Source organism: Prunus avium, chromosome 6 (genome assembly GCF_965620075.1).
Source record: "Prunus avium chromosome 6, drPruAviu1.hap1.1, whole genome shotgun sequence".
NCBI lineage: Eukaryota > Viridiplantae > Streptophyta > Magnoliopsida > Rosales > Rosaceae > Prunus > Prunus avium.
Window position 1 is genome coordinate 32,519,760 of NC_142289.1, and position 17,651 is coordinate 32,537,410.

Sequence of the window (17,651 nt, forward strand, 5' to 3'; positions counted from 1 at the left end):
TAGTATTTTGATTGGGTCATGTCATGCCTAAGTTGACCCAAAAAAAAAAAAGGACACAGAAATGGTAAGGTAGTTTCATGCATGGCTGCTGGGGCCAACAGAAAAATCCATCCTTGCGCAGAAAATAGGGAGAACTGAGCTTTTAAGCCAAACTTTTCTAGGTGGAAAGTTTCTCGGAAAATTTCAGTGGAGTCTCTTTTGTTTTGATGACATTTCCTAAAGTGTATGCCAAACATTTTTAATATTTATTTCTACATCTTCAACCGCGTATCTACGAAAATTCGATATCGATTACCATCAACGATAATTACTGGAATTTGCTCAAAATATGAAAACTTTGAATAAAACTGTAGCAAGTGTTAGTGACATTTTTATTTTAAAGTTCAGTCTGGTGTTGTTTTAACTGGGCATCAGTCCTTACTTTCATAGCCATAAATTTGTAGCATAATTATGAAGTTAGGGCCGCATCATGAAACTGTATTAAAATTTTGGTCACTTTGATTTGCCCAACATATCAGCGAAATCTTCAATTCTTTTATCATACAGGGCTGCGTTCGTCCTGGACGTGATTAAGGAAACTGGAGATTATGTTGAGAAGTTTTAGGATGGAGGGCCACTTGATGTATAGAAGAAGCCAAGAATGGTGCATGCATGTCCATGAGTAGACTCCATGGCTCAGTTGCTTTTGTTTTCTGTGATTGAAGCGTAGCAAAGCTTGTTTTCAATAATATAAAGGGGGGAAAAAAAATTATAACAGGTACGTCAATATGGTTTTCTTATGCTGAAGCTGTGTATAGTTACTGCTATAAAGAAGAGAAAGCAGAAAGGACAGAGAGAGAGAGAGGGGAGATTTGAGCCTTAAAACTAAAGAACAGAAGAGAAGAGAAGATAACGCAGAAAGAAGACAGGAGAGCTGAGCCTTAAAAGAGAGAGAGAGAGAGAGAGAGAGAGAGAGAGAGAGCGCTTTTATTATAAAAATATTGAAATTTCATAAAATATAAAAAATACAAATTCTTTCTGGAAAATCACTTGGGAATGCTTAGCGCTTCTAAACTTTTTTTCCAAACGCTGTCAAAAGCGCTTTTGGTTGTCAGAAATTCAGAAGCACCCCTAAACAGGACCAGGGAGAGAGGGGTGGTTAAAACATTTCTTTGAAATGAGGCCTTGTGTTATTGTTAAACCTTCTATTTAATAGAGTAATTCTAGTGTACTATTGGAGATCATTACATGGTATAATTCATCTACAGTTAAGTTTAGGTGGATATTTATTGATACAAGTTAAGGTTTAGGTGAATATTCATGGACTAGTACCTTCCAATGAGACAAGATTGTGATTTTTGTGTGTGGATGATTTCGTTAAATTTTTCAAGGTTTTTTTTTTGCATGGTATTTATTTTATTAATTAGAAGATTTAATGTCATAGATTTTGCGGTGGGTTTTTGGTCTTGTACGCGTTTTAAGGCTTTGGTTCACGGAACGGATTTGAGGGGAAATCATTTTCCATGTTATTTTCCAAGGGATGGGAGATGGAAGATTAATTTCCCACGTTTGGTAATGTTGGGAAAATAACCGAGAGATATTGCTTTATTTCATTTCCCATGTTTGTTATGAGTATGAATGGAAAACCAAGTTTGTATAATTTTTCAATTATACCCATATTAAATCAATAAAAAAAGAATGCATTTAATGATACATTGTAATTCTAATTTGTTAATGGGGATAAAATAGTCATGAAAAATGTACATTTAATGTTGGCTTATTTTCTCAAACTTTCTCATGAGGGAAAACAAAACCCAAGTTGGGAGGAAGGCTTCACTTTCCCACTTACTTTTTCATGTGCCATGCAACCATTTCCCATGCTTGGACTTACCAAACATGAGAAATCAATTACTTTCCCATGTTTGGTAAGTTAGGCATGGGAAATTGTTGCCTAGCATATGAGAAAGTAGGAGGGAAAGTGAAGCCTTCCTTCCTCCTTGGGTTTTACTTTCCCTTCCCATGGGAAAGTAAGGCTAGCATTAAATACACTTTTTTTCTGACTAATTTGTCCTTACTAACAATTCATAATTACAGTTTTTATCCAACAACTATTGGTATTCTTTTTTTATTTTTTTTATTCATATTTCTTTAATAGGGGTACAATTGGGAAACTAAACAAAATTTGTTTTCCATTCCTACTCAAAACAAACATGGGAAAGGAAATAAAGTGATATTTCCGAGTTACTTTCCCAGCATTACCAAACATGGGAAAGGAATCACCATTTCTCATCCCTTGGGAAATGACATGGGAAATGATTTCCCATCAAATCCGTTCCGTGAACCAAACAGGGCCTAAGGGTAATAGGAAACTTTGGTGTTCAAAGCGTTAAGAGAAGAAGTTTTAACTTAGAAAATACTTAAGAAAAATAAGTAGGCCGGAGTTCTATAATAATGGGTTCCATTGACTTTTATATATCATTTTATCCAATTACATAATCGAACTCCCCAAAAATAAGTCAAGATATCCTAGCAATTGTAAAATTATCACCAAATAGGCCTTATGGTTGTGCGAGCAAACAACAAAACCAAACTCTTCTCTCTCTTCTATTATGTGAGTATCAAAACTAGAGGTGTTAAACGGGCTGTGTTGGGTCGGTCTAACCTGTTTATAGTCAACTCATTTAATAAACAGGTGGTGCTGGGTCCGTCCATTTAGGAAAATCATCAATCCTAGCCCGAGCCCATATGAACTCAAACCATGCTGGTGTCGAGCCACCAAACATGCCGATATGGGCCCAAATCAAATTTGACTTATGTATGCAATTTTTTTTTTTGTAATTTTTTTACAACTTTATTTAAATCTTTTTTATAATTATGTATATACTAATAAGATTTATTATTTGTTTAAAAAAGAGATCAATAACTTTATTTAAAGTACATTTAACTAGAAAATGTGGAGATTATTGTTTGGGTTTTAAAAACCAATCTATTGATTTAACCAATATAAAATCACGTGTCACCTTTTATAAATAAAAAAATAAAAAAAACTCACGTGCCATTTTGACAAAAACCAAACCATTTCGGGATCCGTCGGACCAGAAAAAAACCATACGACCAAAAGCTAAACGAAACGAAACGAAACGAAACGGAGGAATATCTTATCGAAGTTTAGAGAAATAAAGTTTTTGTCGAATTCATGGTAACACGGACTTAAGCTTTCTCAGGGAAACCAGTTGGATTGGTGCGATGCTGAAGATAATCATGCGAGCTACAACTGCTGCTTCTTCTTCTTCTTCTTCTTCTTGCTGGAGCAGCAGAGGTATGAATTGTCTTCACTCTGACTCCAGTCTTGTTGTTTTCGTCAACAATTACTTTGCTTTCTTTCACTCTCAATCTTCTAAACCAATTAAATCTACAAGAACCCAACCAGAGCAGCCAAAAGGAGACTTGCCTAATATCACTAATCTAAACATTCTCATTAATTGTTATTGTCATTTGAACCAAATGGGGTTTAGTTTATCTGTCTTGGGACAATTCTTCAAATCGGGCTTTGAACCAGATGTCTGGACCTTCAACACTCTAATCAACGGTTTTCTTCTCGAGAATAGAGTGGCTGAGGCAGCAGGAATTTTCAACAAAATGATTGCGGGAGGTAATTGTCAGCCTAATGTGGTTACTTATGGCACACTAGTAAAGGGCTTTTGCATGAAAGGTAACAATGGTGCTGCTATTCAGTTGCTTAGGAAGATGGAAGAAGGAGCTTGCAGGCCTAACTGAGTTGTCTATAGCACAATCATCGACAGTCTTTGTAAGGATAGACTAGTTGATGATGCATTAAACCTCTTCTCAGAAATGATGTGCAAGGGTATTGCCCCAAATGTCATTACCTATACATCCTTGATTCATGGAGTTTGCAAATTAGGCGATTGGAAAGAAGCTACAAGGTTGTTGAATGACATGGTGAGTAGAAATATCTTTCCAAATGTGCGCACCTTCACTGTCTTGGTAGACACACTTTGTAAGGAGGGGATGATTGGGGAAGCACAAACCGTGGTTGAAATGATGATTGAAAGAGATATTGAACCTAATACTGTTACGTACAGTTCACTAATGAATGGTTGTTGTTTGCGAGGAAGAATGGACAAAGCGAAAAAGGTTTTTGAACTAATGCTTAGCAAGGGCTCCATGGTTGATGCTTTTAGTTATAGCATATTGATAAACGGATTTTGTAAGCATAAGATGATGGATGAGGCCATGATGCTTCTTGGGGAAATGTCTAGTAAAGGGCTGGTTGCAGATACCGTTACTTATAGTACTCTTGTGGACGGTTGTTGCAAAATGGGCAAAATACGTGATGCACAACAGCTGTTCTCTAAGATGCAAGCTTGTGGCCAACTTCCAGATGTTCAAACTTATGCTATTCTACTGGATGGCCTGTGTAAAAGCCGACAACTTTCTACAGCAATGCAATTGTTTAGAGAGATGGAAGGGAAGAGGTTTGATCTAAATATTGTGATTTACAATATTCTAATTGACGGTTTGTGCATAGCTGGAAAAATTGAATCTGCAAGGGATCTGTTTTGTGGTTTATCATCCAGAGGACTTCAACCAAATGCGAGGACATATAACATAATGATTAAAGGACTCTGTATTGGGGGCCTGACAAGTGAAGCAGAAAAGCTGCTCGCCGAAATGGAAGAGAAAGGTTGTTCTCCAGATGGGTATACGTATAACATAATTATTCGAGGGTTCATCAATAACAATGGGACAGTAAGAGCGATGGGACTTATTCAACAAATGGTGGAAAGGGGTTTCTCTGCAGATGCATCAACTACAGAATTGATAGTTGATTTATTGTGTAAAGATAAAGTGGATCCAGCATTGTTGCCATTGATAAAAAGAGAATTATGAACTTAACTCGCCTCTTTGAAAGTTGAAACACATCTTCTATCACAGTAAACATTGAGACTGCAAGTGGATTTCGTTGAATTTTTGGTCTGAATGATTGTTGATGAGGGAGTTACTGAGTGTTTTTCATTTTAGTATGAGGAATCTTTTACAACCATAATTCTTCTCAATTATCAATAGTATGTTTTTTTTTTTACTAATAGTTATATACATTCTATAAATTGCCATCAAAGTGGGTTGGGTATTGGGTATTGGATATTGATATGCATTGAGTTTTATAAGAACTGGGTCCTTTTGACTTTTATACATCATTTGGATATGCTCTAAGGTGTATAGCGTTATCGGGTTATTTGGTCAGACAATACCTCAAAAAATTTGTCCCCTATTCTTTTCATATTCTTTTCATATTTTTTAAGTCTTTCTTTTGAGGTTTCCTTAACTCTTGACCTTTCAATTGGGGACTTGCTTGAAGTCGGATTGTAATGCCCATGTCATTGGAAGAGGTAAATGCAGTTAACAAGTTCATGATTTTGTAAAAGAACTATGAACTATGCAGTATCAAGTAGCGCAGATGTACGTTGTTAGGAAGATGCAGCAACAGAACAAATCCTTTGAAGATGATGTACTTTGGTCAGTACTCTTTCAAAATTTACCATCTACAAAGGTAAATCAATACACGTAATATGTGGTCGGTTTAAGTTGCTGCCAAAATGGCAAATGAAAGGCGTTCCTCTAGTTTTAGAACCCCTTATTGTTTAGTGAACAGTGAACAAAAGATTATCTTAAACTGAAGGTGTGCTGTTTTATGGAGTAAGGAGAAACCTGAAAGGTTGTGCTTCACTCTTTAGTTAATTGCACAGTAACCATAATCACCTAGAGAGTTTTGGTCTACGTGGGAGCATTGATACGGCTTAGGTTCCTACATATATGATGGCCTTACTATTTCCTTCCTCTTTATTTTGGTGAAGTAGAACGACTGTTAATAATGTTTCATGCAGACATTTATTTTATGAATTCCAAGGTTACATTATCTTATTCAGCAAAGCTCCTACTTGGCTTACCACTTTTGCACCAGCTGGTGCTCTCATCATGCAAGAGGAAGCCTGGAAGGCATACCCAAGATGCAAAACAGGTTTTCCATGTGTTCTTGATGTCAATTTTTGTATATCTTTTTCGTTAAACACACTTCAAATTTGTTACAACATGGTATTTGGTTGTCTGTAAATGGATGCTCTACGGCACAGTAATCAAGGTAACAGAATTCTTGTCCATTTCTGAAAACAATTAATTGTCCATCTGTATTCTTAGAATTTCTCTACAAAAGAATTTAGAAGCATAATCGCTAGTGTTTCATTTTTGCAGTGCCCATACTTTACCAAGTTTCAGCTGACATTGAAACAGTTCACAGGGCTGACAATGGACAGACAAATAATGTAAGTTTCTAGAAAAGTTTCTGTTGTCTTTTGTTAAGGTTTTTTTATAACTCTCTTTGTAGTGGGGAATTTATAATTTAATGTCTGTATACCCTACTTTTCTTTCTTGTTCTTCTCTTTGTCACTTTGAAACTAAAGGTACATGGTCTAAGCAAAGAACAACTAGCAACCAGGGATGTGAAAATTGTTGACATTGCATCATCTGCAAGGGATTACTGGAGTTACGTAGTTAGCAGTAGCAACACAAACTTATCCAAAGTTTCGTCAGCGAAAACCGGCCGTGGTCCACTTTTAGAGGGATCCGGTTGGAATCTTCCCTACCAGTAGTTTAACCCTGTTGTTTATGAATTTACGACGTGTCAGTTACTCACAGTTTGTTTTATGTTTCTTTTATTTTAGAATACTTTTTTTGTGACTATCCATGTGCTATCTTCTCTCTCTTTCTCTCTCTAGTGCATTATTGTTTTCTAATCCTACTTTATGCTAGGGCACACAAATTCTATTTTATGAATGTGTGGAGAATGGCATTGTTTAATTATGTTCTCCAAGTGTCTGGCTGGAAACAAAAAATGCTGTACATGTGATAAAACCTTAGTCTTGCATTTTCTTGGATATTACTTTTTACATGGATAAAAAGTATTGCAAAACAATTGCACTCTCTGATTTGCCTTGTCGCTTGAGTTCTCATGCAAATCTAGCTTTTAATCTGTTAATCATTGTTCAAAATTTTCAGGATAAGTCGAAGCCAGTTATGACAGCGTACAAAGTCATCACCAATGATGCACCATATTGGGGTTCTGGCTATAGAATTGAACACACTTTGCTACTGGTAGGGTCTCTTGGATTTTGAACATGGCCATTTATTATTTTTCAGAATGCAATGATGCATGCAATAGCTAGGCAAATGCCACCATCACATCTGTATATAAGGTTTCTTTTGCAAGCAGAATGAGTCAATTTGAATGAGTCAATGCAAGCAGCTTTGGGATTGTATCCGAGTCTGGGCCTCACTTTGGGCTTCTGTTTCAGCAGAGTTTAGGAAGATTAGTTTTCAGCTTATCCATCTAGATTGGAAAGCGGTAGTTTTGTAGTGTAGAGCTTATCCATCTCGTGTGCTGTTGATGTTTTATTCTTTCTGAATAATATTGTTTCTTTTAAAAATAAAAAAAATATTTGAAGAACACAATTTTTTTCATAGGATTTTACTTATGGGGATGCCATCTTTGAATTTAATGCTCTAGTCATGCTTATTGGGCATGTAAAATCAAATGTGCCCAACCATTCTATTTTTTTTTTCTGAATCATTCTATCTGTGTTGCATTGTGATTACCATTTTCTCCTCTGTGATATATAAAAATTCTACCTTCTTGATGGCATATTTTATCTCTATCTGATTGGCTTGAAAACATCATAGATGGGAGAAGAGCATTACAAATCCAAATGGCAGTTTGATGAGTTGGATGGATTTCATTATTTGGATAAAAATTTCCTAAATGAAACTGATTATCCTTGTGAATTGCTATATCTGTAATGGATCATAGGATGGGTTGGTGATCACTTTCCAACTGATGTTTATATGGGGGGAGTTTATATACGTGGACTTGAGATCACATTGGAATTATGTGGATGTTTTCTTTTCCTTCCAGTCTGGTTAATAGAAACAGATTGAGGAATCCGTCAGTCATAATTGAAAAATGAGGTGTTAACCTTGTTCAAGTTGAGATTCGAGGGAACAATAAAACTTTTCAGCAAACTAGAGGGAGGTAAAAGTGTTCTTTGCTCATTTTATATCAATTTGTACTCTAGTCACATCTATTTTGTCATTTGTGTTCTTCTGACTCAATTGTTTCCGGTCATTCAACTTCATCTCAGAGTGAACTTTAGCCGGATCAACTTGCTTAGAGTGTGGGTTTTTGTATGCCAGTCTGATTAATTTCTAGGCATTCCCAGTCTTAACAATGAAAAATGTAACTGAAAAATAGCAGAGTATGCTTGGCAATTACAAACTGTAGTTCTATTTTAAAACTGAACATTACGGTGCAAGTGAATTTCTGTTATTTATTGACTTGCTTCCAAACCAATGATATTTTAGTTTTTAATGACTGCTATTCTATGCTACACAGGAACTTGGGAGGCCGACTTTGGTGAAGAGTATGGAAGATTTCGACCAGGGATTATTACCTGAAAGCAAAGACATTTATAGTGGACAGAGGGCTCAACTTTCAACTTAAATCCACACAGCATGGCCTTTCGTTGACATGGAGCAAATTTGTTATACTTGTGTTGGGTTCTAATGACAATCAGGTCCGTCCGTCACATAACAGCAGGCCCCACCTATTTCCTATTCGACTGCGAAGGACGTACTGAAGGAATGTCAATTGAAATGCAGGGGTTGAAATTGTTTTCCTGCTGATACATTTGGCAACATAAACTTGACAGAAGAGTGTATAGCACGCTAACATGTATCATAGCCAGATAAATTATCAAAGAAGGAAATACCCAGATAGGAGATTTTCTGCTTGTGTTGTTGTACCATAGTTACATTGTTCTGTTACCTTTAAAAAGAATTGTAGATCAGGCTTGATGGAAAGCACCACATTCATAATTTTGTTAAGTCCAAAATACACAGATAGTATAATATGTGGACAATTATTTCTTAAGAGAACACGAAAAACCTCAAGGGTGTTAATGTAAACACCTCTTTAGAAAAATACTTAAGAAATACAGAAGAAAAATAAGTAGGCGGGAGTTCATAAGAACAGGGTCCTATTGAGTTTTTGCATCAGTTTTATCCAATTACATAATCGGACTCACCAAATAGGCCTATATAAATTATCACAAAAATGACATTCAATGTTTAGTAATTCCTTTGAGTTCGGGGTTGACGTGCGTCTACCGTGGCCATGTTCTAGGATTTGCCCTCTAACTGGTGTATGTTAGTTTTTAAGAAAAATTAGGTATTAGACATAAAAATCTTTACTAATGAGGATTTGATACGTAGAGTATTTCTGTTTTAGTTTTGAGCATAACTAGCCTCGCCAACCCCTCTGTTCATGTGAAGTATTTGCATCACCTCCATCTCTGTCTGTCTGTATTCATACAAAAGCTTCTTATTTGAGTTAGAAATGATGCTTTTTATAATAACATGGTTTTGAAGACTAATCTCTTCTGCATTGTTGCAGGTAATATTTTCTACAGAAGCAGATCCTCCAGTTCTCAGGATAATTGATTACAAGTATGATTGCTTTCATATGATTTTAGAACAAGTCCATAATTTCTCTTCAGTTTGACTGTTTCCTGTTCTTGTTTTTGATAAATGCTCAAAATGAACTTTCGCTTACCAAATTATAATAGAGATATAGTTGTTAATTTCAAGTTTAGTCATGAACTACATTACTGATTCTGAGGTGTAAGTTTAGTCACATTAATATACTTTTTGCAATCATGTCCTATTCCTTATCATGACCTACAATTATCTGATATCAGGCAATGATCTAATTTAGCTGCAACTTCTTATTATAAAGCTCACTTACTATGCATTTGTCTTGATTTGGAAATGGTATTGCAAAACCACTTTGTACAGGTTTTATTTTTATTTTTTTTGTTTTGGTCGAAATCATATCTCATTTCATTAAAACGCCGAAGAGGCAGGTGTACAAAGCACAAACCAATGGCATAACAGAACCGTAACACAACCAGGAAAGAACATCTAAACTCAAACCAAGTTTAGAACAAAGTTCTCATACCCAGTACAATAACAAAAATAACTCAAAATAAAACAACACACAAAGTCCAGTGGCCCACCCCAAATACAATTAGGGCCCAAAAATAAGCATACAGCCCAGTTCACACTCAAAGCTAGGATTTTGGCAAACCCTATCCTAAGCACACAAAGGCCGCCGTGAGAGGAGACATCACCACCGCACAAAGCAGCATAGTTGCACACAAAAGACCCACAAATCTGCCACCAAGACCAGAAGTTCCCTCAACCAGATAGCCGTATCAGCTCCAAGACATCCATCCATGAATCACCAACTCCACCAAGCTTGAACCCGCCTATGCCCCACTTACATATAACAAATTGTATACTACAAATCAACTTACCAGCTTGTTACAATTTACAAGAGTCATATATTAGACCCACAACCACCCAAAAGGCCAAAATTGGCTTGTTGCAAATGCCACATCAAAGCACAGAGAAATGAATAAATTCAATCACATGGTACACTTAGAATGAGTTCAAAATGATGATTTCTCTCTTCACTAAAATAACAGAAGAACAAAATGAAATCAAAGCCTAACCATTAAATTCAGCTGCAATTCCATTACAAACTTCCAAGACAAAGAGAGAAGCTATCTTTCAGCTACAAATCAGAAGCAAAAACAATTGCACAAAACTAGTACAATAAATAAACCAACTTTCTCATTTTCTAACTCTAAAAATGAGGAATTTGTGAATATAGACACATTTTATCAGCAACCCAATTTCCCAAAACAGATGTAACTCACCCAATGTTTTGGTTAAACTTTTATTAAGACTCTTAGCTAGCAGCTTGAAATGATGTAGAAAGTTTGGTCTCTTGGTTGGGGCGTAGTTTGTTGGCTAAGAGCATCCGCAATGATGCTCTCTATTTCTTAGTTAAAATTTAGCTAAAAATATAAGAAAGCTATTTTAGGAGCTCTCTAAAAAATTTGAACTCCAACCATACTCCCTAATTTGGAGAGTCATAAATGCTATAACTCTTTTATGATTGGTCCATCTCTATTAAAAAATAAAATAAAAAATAGTTAGCATTAAATAAAGGTTTGAAATATTCATTAAATAAGGCAGCATTAAATTATAGGGAGCCATTAGGAGTACTTTCTCTCTCCTCAGATTTAGGAGCTCCTAGAGGACTCCATATTTTAGGAGGTGGATAGGGAGCATGGTTGGAGTTGCATTTTTACAATTCCTCCCTAAAATTTGTCTAAGGAAGTGGTTTAGGGAGCCCATTGCGGATGCTCTAAGCATTGTAAGAGTTGGGGGTCAGATAGTGATCTATGTGTGCATGACTTAACCAATATGTCCTAAGCAAGACATGCTTCAGGGCAATGAATACAAAACATGATTAATCATTTATTACATATTAAATGCTGCTTGCTTCGCTATGTTACCTCGTTGTGTAAAACCTAATCTTGGCCAACAAGTTTGAGCAACTTGAAATCAAGGTAAAATTTGTAAATACAGAGATGAAAGTTGAACTCTTGTTGTAAGCTAGAGGTTATGAGTATCCGAAGACTTAGATCATTGGACTATTATGAAATTAAAACAATTATGTGTCTATCTATGTTCTTTGGATCATTCAACAACACCAAAACTAAATGAATTAAAACATATGTTGTACCTAAGTACCTAACAGATAGACTTTGTTCAATCATAGAGGCAATAGTAGGGAAACTGAATTTGGTTAATATTACAGGGAACAGTCTTAGGAAAGTAGGAAAGACATACATCCTCTCTGTAATGTATTGGCTAATTTGTATTTTTGGTGCCCCTAAAGAAAGAAAGGACTAAACATCAACCAAAGCAAATATGCCTATCACAACTAAAGAACAAATAAATTAGTTTCCTTCCATATTGAAACGATCATAAACCACAACATAAAAGTTAACATGTTCATATCTCTAACCTAAGCCATACAAACTAAGTCGTTGAATTTAAAACGTTCACAAGCCAAACACAAACAGAAAACACAACGATTCATACAATAAACACTAGAAAATACTGAAATGAGAAATCAACATAAGAATAAACGGTGAAAATACATACATCAGAGGCGTTACAGATGAGCTCATGGAGAAAGATCTCCTTGTTGCTGTAGAAGGTGTTGATGATCAAACTCAGAAGCTGGTTGATCTCATGGATCAGGACCTGAGTCCACCTCCTGAGTTGTAAAACGACGTTGCCGAGGTTGGCGTATCCCGCTCATCAAAGAAGAGCTTCATCAATGGCGGCCGCAGAGAGAAAGACGAAGCGGCAACCCCTTTGGCTTGGAAGAATCGTCGTCATCGGCATTGTAGAATAGGAGATCCCGGTTGAAAATCGGGAACGCCGGACGAATCTGGCCATTTTGGAATATATCGTCGACGGAAATCGGCAATCCATCGGGGTTGGTGCATGCGAAAGAGAAATCGTCTTCATCTTCGTTCTTCTCGCTAGCACCACTGACGTTTGCCTTTTTGAACACCTTCCTCTGGCAATTGACACCTCCAATCTACAGAGTAGCCACAGAACTCCACGAGCTTAACCACTAGCTCTGTTTATATCGAAAAAATGGAAATTAGCACCAAATTCAAAGAAGAAACTGAAATTGAGTTGAAATTCAAATAAATTAAGCAAAGGTCAAAAGGAAAATAACGAATTGAAGCAGATGGAAAAAACCTGTAAAGGAAATGGAGGCATCGGCGGGGAGAGCGGCTTGAGGCTTCAAACCTCAGGAGTGGTTTTGTCGAATTTTTATGTTCTTTGCATTCTATAGATTTTAATTTTAAACAAGATCCAAAACTAATTTAATGCTAAAAAAGGTAATAAAGATATTTCACCTTACTAATTAAATTAAAAATATATACAATTGTTGATTTTTGGGTTTATTTTGGCTATGTTTAGAACGATTAAATGGTACAGGATTTTGTAATAGGGCTTGGTGTAGAATTGGGTATTTAACTAAAAAACTAAATAAATAAATATAATAAATAAATAAAAAGAGGCTCATGATATATCATACGGCCAAAAACTAAACGAAACGGAGGAATTTCTTATCGAAGTTTAGAACTTTTAGAGAAAGAAAGTGTTTGTCGAATTCATGGTAAATGAATCCAGTTGGAGCGATGCTGAAGATAATCAGGTCTACAACTGCTGCTGCGGCTTCTTCTTCTTCTTGCTGGAGCTGGAGAGGTATGCCTTGTCTTCACTCTAACTCCACTCTTGTTGTTTTCCTCAACAATTACTTAGCTTTCTTTCATTCTCAACCTTCTAAACCAATCAAATCTAGAAGTACCCAACTCAAGCAGCCAGTGAGAGACTTACCCAATATCACTAATCTTGGGGATGCTTTCAATATGTTCGATAGAATGCTTCAAATGCGTCCTCTGCCTTCTGTTGCCCCTTTCAATCAAATCTTGATTCAAGTTGCGAAATTGAAACATTATTCGGCCGTCATATCTTTGTACAACCAAATGGGTATGTCGGGAATTGAACCTGATGGTTATACTCTAAACATTCTCATTAATTGTTATTGCCATTTGAACCAAATGGGGTTTAGTTTATCTGTCTTGGGAAATTTCTTCAAACTTGGTCTTAAACCAAAAGTCTCTACCTTCAACACTCTAATCAACGGCTTTCTTCTCAAGAATAGAGTGGCTGAGGCAGCAGGAATTTTCAACAAAATGATTGCGGGAGGTAATTGTCAGCCTAATGTGGTTACTTATGGCACACTAGTAAAGGGCTTTTGCATGAAAGGTAACAATAGTGCTGCTATTCAGTTGCTTAGGAAGATGGAGGAAGGAGCTTGCAAGCCTGACCTAGTTGCCTATAGCACAATCATCGACAGTCTTTGCAAGGATACACTAGTTGATGATGCATTAAACCTCTTCTCAGAAATGATGTGCAAGGGTATTGCCCCAAATGTCATTACCTATACATCTTTGATTCATGGAGTTTGCAAATTAGGCGAGTGGAAAGAAGCTACAAGGTTGTTGAATGACATGGTGAGTAGAAATATCTTTCCAGATGTGCGCACCTTCACTGTCTTGTTAGACACACTTTGTAAAGAGGGGATGGTTGGGGAAGCACAAACTGTGGTTGAAATGATGATTGAAAGAGATATTGAACCTGATACTGTTACATACAGTTCACTAATGGATGGTTACTGTTTGCAAGGAAGAATTGACGAAGCAAAAAAGGTTTTTGAACTAATGCTTAGCAAGGGCTCCATGGTTGATGCTTTTAGTTATAACATATTGATAAACGGATTTTGTAAGCATAAGATGATGGATGAGGCCATGATGCTTCTTGGGGAAATGTCTGGTAAAGGGCTGGTTCCAGATACCGTTACTTATAGTACTCTTGTGGACAGTTGTTGCAAAATGGGCAAAATAGGTGATGCACAAAAGCTGTTCTCTAAGATGCAAGCTTGTGGCCAACTTCCAGATGTTCAAACTTATGCTATTCTACTGGATGGCCTGTGTAAAAACCGACAACTTTCTACAGCAATGCAATTGTTTAGAGAGATGGAAGGGAAGAGGTTTGATCTAAATATTGTGATTTACAATATTCTTATTGACGGTTTGTGCCTAGCTGGAAAAATTGAGTCTGCAAGGGATCTCTTTTGCGGTTTATCATCCAGAGGACTTCAACCAAATGCGAGGACATATAACATAATGATTAAAGGACTCTGTATTGGGGGCCTGACAAGTGAAGCAGTAAAGCTGCTCACCGAAATGGAAGAGAAAGGTTGTTCTCCAGATGGGTATACGTATAACATAATTATTCGAGGGTTCATCAATAACAATGAGACAGTAAGAGCGATGGGACTTATTCAACAAATGGTGGAAAGGGGTTTCTCTGCAGATGCATCAACTACAGAATTGATAGTTAATTTATTGTGTAAAGATAAAGTGGATCCAGCATTGTTGCCATTGATAAAAAGAGAGTAATGAACTTAACTCGCCCCTTTGAAAGTTGAAACACACCTTCTATCACAGTAAACATTGAAACTGCAAGATGATTTCATTGAATTTTTTGTCTGAATGATTGTTGATGAGGGAGTTACTGAGTGTTTTTCTTTTTAGTATGAGGAATCTTTACAACCATAATTCTTCTCAATTATCAATAGTATGAGGAATCTTTTCAACAGCGCATCTAAGAAAATTCAATATCGATTAACGTCAATGAAAATAACTGGAATTTGCTCAAAATATGAAAACTTTTAATAAAACTGTAGTAAATGTTAAATATGCAAGTATATGGCTGGCCTTGCTTCTCCATAAAACTGTGACATTTTTATTTTGAAGTTTAGTCTGGTGTTGTTTTCAGTGGGTTGCATCAGTACTTACGTCAATAGCCATAAATTATCAAAGAAGGAAAGACCCAGATAGTAGATTTTCTGCTTGTGTTGTTGTACCATAGTTACATTGTTCTGTTACTTTTAAAAAGAATTGTAGATCAGGCTTGATGGAAAGCACCACATTTATAATTTTGTCAAGTCCAAAATACACAGATAGGAAATTCTCTATTCACATTTACGATGATAATTTTATATACTGAGAATATGCTACAACATATTTCTTGTGCAATTTCCATCGAGTTCATTTTGGAAGAAGTGTCTTCCATGACAATCTGGTAGGCTTTCGAACAGAATGCACCGGTGACTGCCGGAGATGGTAATAATAGTATCATTTTTTTTGAGTTTGTGAATAAAAAATTATGTTGGGTAAGATAAATTGTAAACTGTCTTGATACAGCATTGATTTATGGATATTCTTCCCGAAGCTCTGTTGGCATGGAAAACATTAGAGAAATGATTGGAGTTTGTCCGCAGGTGAACTGCTTTCCCTGCCTATACGCGCATATGAGCATGTATATGAATGTCTGTACTCTGTACTTCAAGAGTATGCAAGTTACGTAGTTTCCATCGTTTCGCTTCAACTCATTGCTAAATTACTCAAGGAGTAATTCTTCCCTATCACTGTTTGTATACCACCGATGATAGGGAAGGAAATCTTCCTATTGCGTACTTTCTTCTTTGCAAATGTTTGAACTCTGGGCATTATATGTAAGAAGGTTTATTGCCTTAAACCTACTAAAGTGATCTTCTAATCAATGAAGGATTGCAAGGACTTATTATTTATCAAGGACTCATATCCTATCTTGATTAGGCGCCTGCAATCAGTGTTTAAGGTTGTTTACAAAGGCTTAAGGTTTCCTAGTTCTATAAGGATTGGAATACATTAATTCTATCGCATGAAGGATATCTCTAAGTGTTTCTTGATGGGCAAGAAACTTATTATTTTCACCTATGTTCATCCATGGCTGCTTTTTTTTTTCTTTTCTTTTTTTCTTTTTCTTCTTTTTGCAGGGGAGATTTCGATGTTGGTGAATGGACAGGTAAGAATTAGAAAGAACAATTCTTAAATTAATTAGCAATTAATTTACATATATACATGGTGTTGTAGAAAGCTTGGTGTGTGGCAAAGCCTGCAGCACCACAACAAGCACTGCAGTCAGCTCTGGACTATGCCTGTAACTATGCAGATTGCAGCCCTACAAAGAAAGGAGGTTCTTGCTATGACCCAGATAGGCCAGTGCACCATGCCTCATTTGCCATGAATGCTTACTACCAGAAGATGGGAAGAAACCAATGGAATTGTCATTTTAACAATGCTAGTCTCATTTCCTTGGCAGATCCAAGTAGGCCTTCAATTTCATAATAATAATAATTTGTTTCAAAAGTTCAGATTTTCTTTTTCAGCAAATTAAACATTTTGGTTCTATACCATTTTTGCAGGTTACAATCCCTGCTGCCAATTTGTGAGTGGTATGTGTCTATAACTATAATGAGTTTTGCACATTTTCATATGCAAAAATATTTGTATAACTTTACTTTCACTTTCCCTTTTGAAATTTGTAGGAGGATCAGGACCTCCACTGCCACAAGAAAAGGAGGTAACTCAAATCCAAACAGTACAATTTAAACCAAGATTTCAAATCATCTTAATTATATCAAAATCATTTCAAATGCTTAATTAAACTTAATTAATTACTATTATGCTGTGTTGGGTTTGCAGGATACTTGGTGTGTGCCTAAAAGAATGCAGTGAAATACAAGAACATGGTTCATGCTACTTTCCAAATACCCTCATAAACCATGCCTCATTTGACATGAATCTTTACTATAAGACCGATGGACGCTACAATTGTGATTTCAATGGCATTGGCCTTATCATTCTCACACGCTTCTACTCAACAAAATACTGAGTACATGACGGTCGATTAACTTGTTTTATTCTCTACATTTGAGATGATTTTTTTTAAAAGTTTAATATGTTGGTCATTTCTCTTGAGTTGTATCAAGTCCACTTGAATTTATGTTCTGGTAATATACAACTCGTCCGACCATTGTTTCTCTGTGGGTGAAGTGTGATACAAAGTATATAATATATCTAAGCCTTGCTTGTCAATTCATGAAAGGAGTGGGTATGTGGTTAGAATTAATATATGTTGACAGATTTTCTTCTCATTAGTCATTGACTCATTGCTGAGAGAATTATCTTAGATGAAAATGGAAGTATATT

General features: G+C 36.1%; 3 protein-coding genes and 1 long non-coding RNA gene across 6 annotated transcripts; 3 read left to right on the forward strand and 1 right to left on the reverse strand.

The window, feature by feature from the left end:
- The first annotated feature begins 3,074 nt into the window (after positions 1–3,074).
- On the forward strand, positions 3,075–8,840 carry LOC110752785 (uncharacterized). 3 transcript variants are annotated; one of them, XR_015836673.1, is made up of 4 exons: positions 3,075–6,139; positions 6,250–6,320; positions 7,054–7,149; positions 8,444–8,840. XR_015836673.1 is itself a non-coding variant. In XM_088255268.1 (4 exons), exons 1-4 carry the CDS (start codon positions 6,112–6,114, stop codon positions 8,549–8,551), a joined length of 303 nt encoding a protein of 100 aa, XP_088111394.1. In that variant the 5' UTR covers positions 4,892–6,111; the 3' UTR covers positions 8,552–8,840. The 3 variants fall into 3 exon arrangements, 1 of the variants encoding a protein (XP_088111394.1); XR_015836674.1 differs by having other exon boundaries at positions 3,075–3,298; positions 3,588–6,320; XM_088255268.1 differs by having other exon boundaries at positions 4,892–6,139.
- Positions 8,841–10,010: 1,170 nt separating this feature from the next.
- Positions 10,011–12,803, reverse strand: LOC110752786 (uncharacterized). Its single transcript, XR_002526027.2, has 3 exons — positions 12,742–12,803; positions 12,130–12,616; positions 10,011–10,386 (listed from the first exon to the last, which is right to left on the reverse strand). It is a non-coding gene; the product is annotated as an uncharacterized LOC110752786 (long non-coding RNA).
- A 279-nt stretch (positions 12,804–13,082) lies between these two features.
- LOC110752784 (uncharacterized) lies at positions 13,083–15,095 on the forward strand. The gene is made up of 2 exons (XM_021953510.2): positions 13,083–13,254; positions 13,715–15,095. The coding sequence occupies exons 1-2, from the start codon at positions 13,163–13,165 to the stop codon at positions 15,012–15,014; spliced, it is 1,392 nt and encodes a 463-aa protein (XP_021809202.1). The 5' UTR covers positions 13,083–13,162; the 3' UTR covers positions 15,015–15,095.
- Positions 15,096–16,446: 1,351 nt separating this feature from the next.
- On the forward strand, positions 16,447–17,596 carry LOC110752780 (major pollen allergen Ole e 10-like). Its single transcript, XM_021953505.2, has 5 exons — positions 16,447–16,464; positions 16,533–16,767; positions 16,865–16,894; positions 16,988–17,022; positions 17,145–17,596. The coding sequence occupies exons 1-5, from the start codon at positions 16,447–16,449 to the stop codon at positions 17,175–17,177; spliced, it is 351 nt and encodes a 116-aa protein (XP_021809197.2). The 3' UTR covers positions 17,178–17,596.
- Positions 17,597–17,651: the final 55 nt, after the last annotated feature.

Bases quoted from the DNA above. Each gene is read 5' to 3' on its own strand.
- LOC110752785 (XM_088255268.1), top strand. From the start codon at position 6,112: ATGGATGCTCTACGGCACAGTAATCAAG. The intron at 6,140-6,249 runs GTAACAGAATTC...TCATTTTTGCAG, and splicing joins TCTACGGCACAGTAATCAAG to TGCCCATACTTTACCAAGTT. The intron at 7,150-8,443 runs GTAGGGTCTCTT...TATGCTACACAG, and splicing joins TTGAACACACTTTGCTACTG to GAACTTGGGAGGCCGACTTT.
- LOC110752784 (XM_021953510.2), top strand. From the start codon at position 13,163: ATGGTAAATGAATCCAGTTGGAGCGATGCTGAAGATAATCAGGTCTAC. The intron at 13,255-13,714 runs GTATGCCTTGTC...TCTCAAGAATAG, and splicing joins TTCTTGCTGGAGCTGGAGAG to AGTGGCTGAGGCAGCAGGAA.
- LOC110752780 (XM_021953505.2), top strand. The intron at 16,768-16,864 runs GTAGGCCTTCAA...CCATTTTTGCAG, and splicing joins CATTTCCTTGGCAGATCCAA to GTTACAATCCCTGCTGCCAA. The intron at 16,895-16,987 runs GTATGTGTCTAT...TGAAATTTGTAG, and splicing joins CTGCTGCCAATTTGTGAGTG to GAGGATCAGGACCTCCACTG.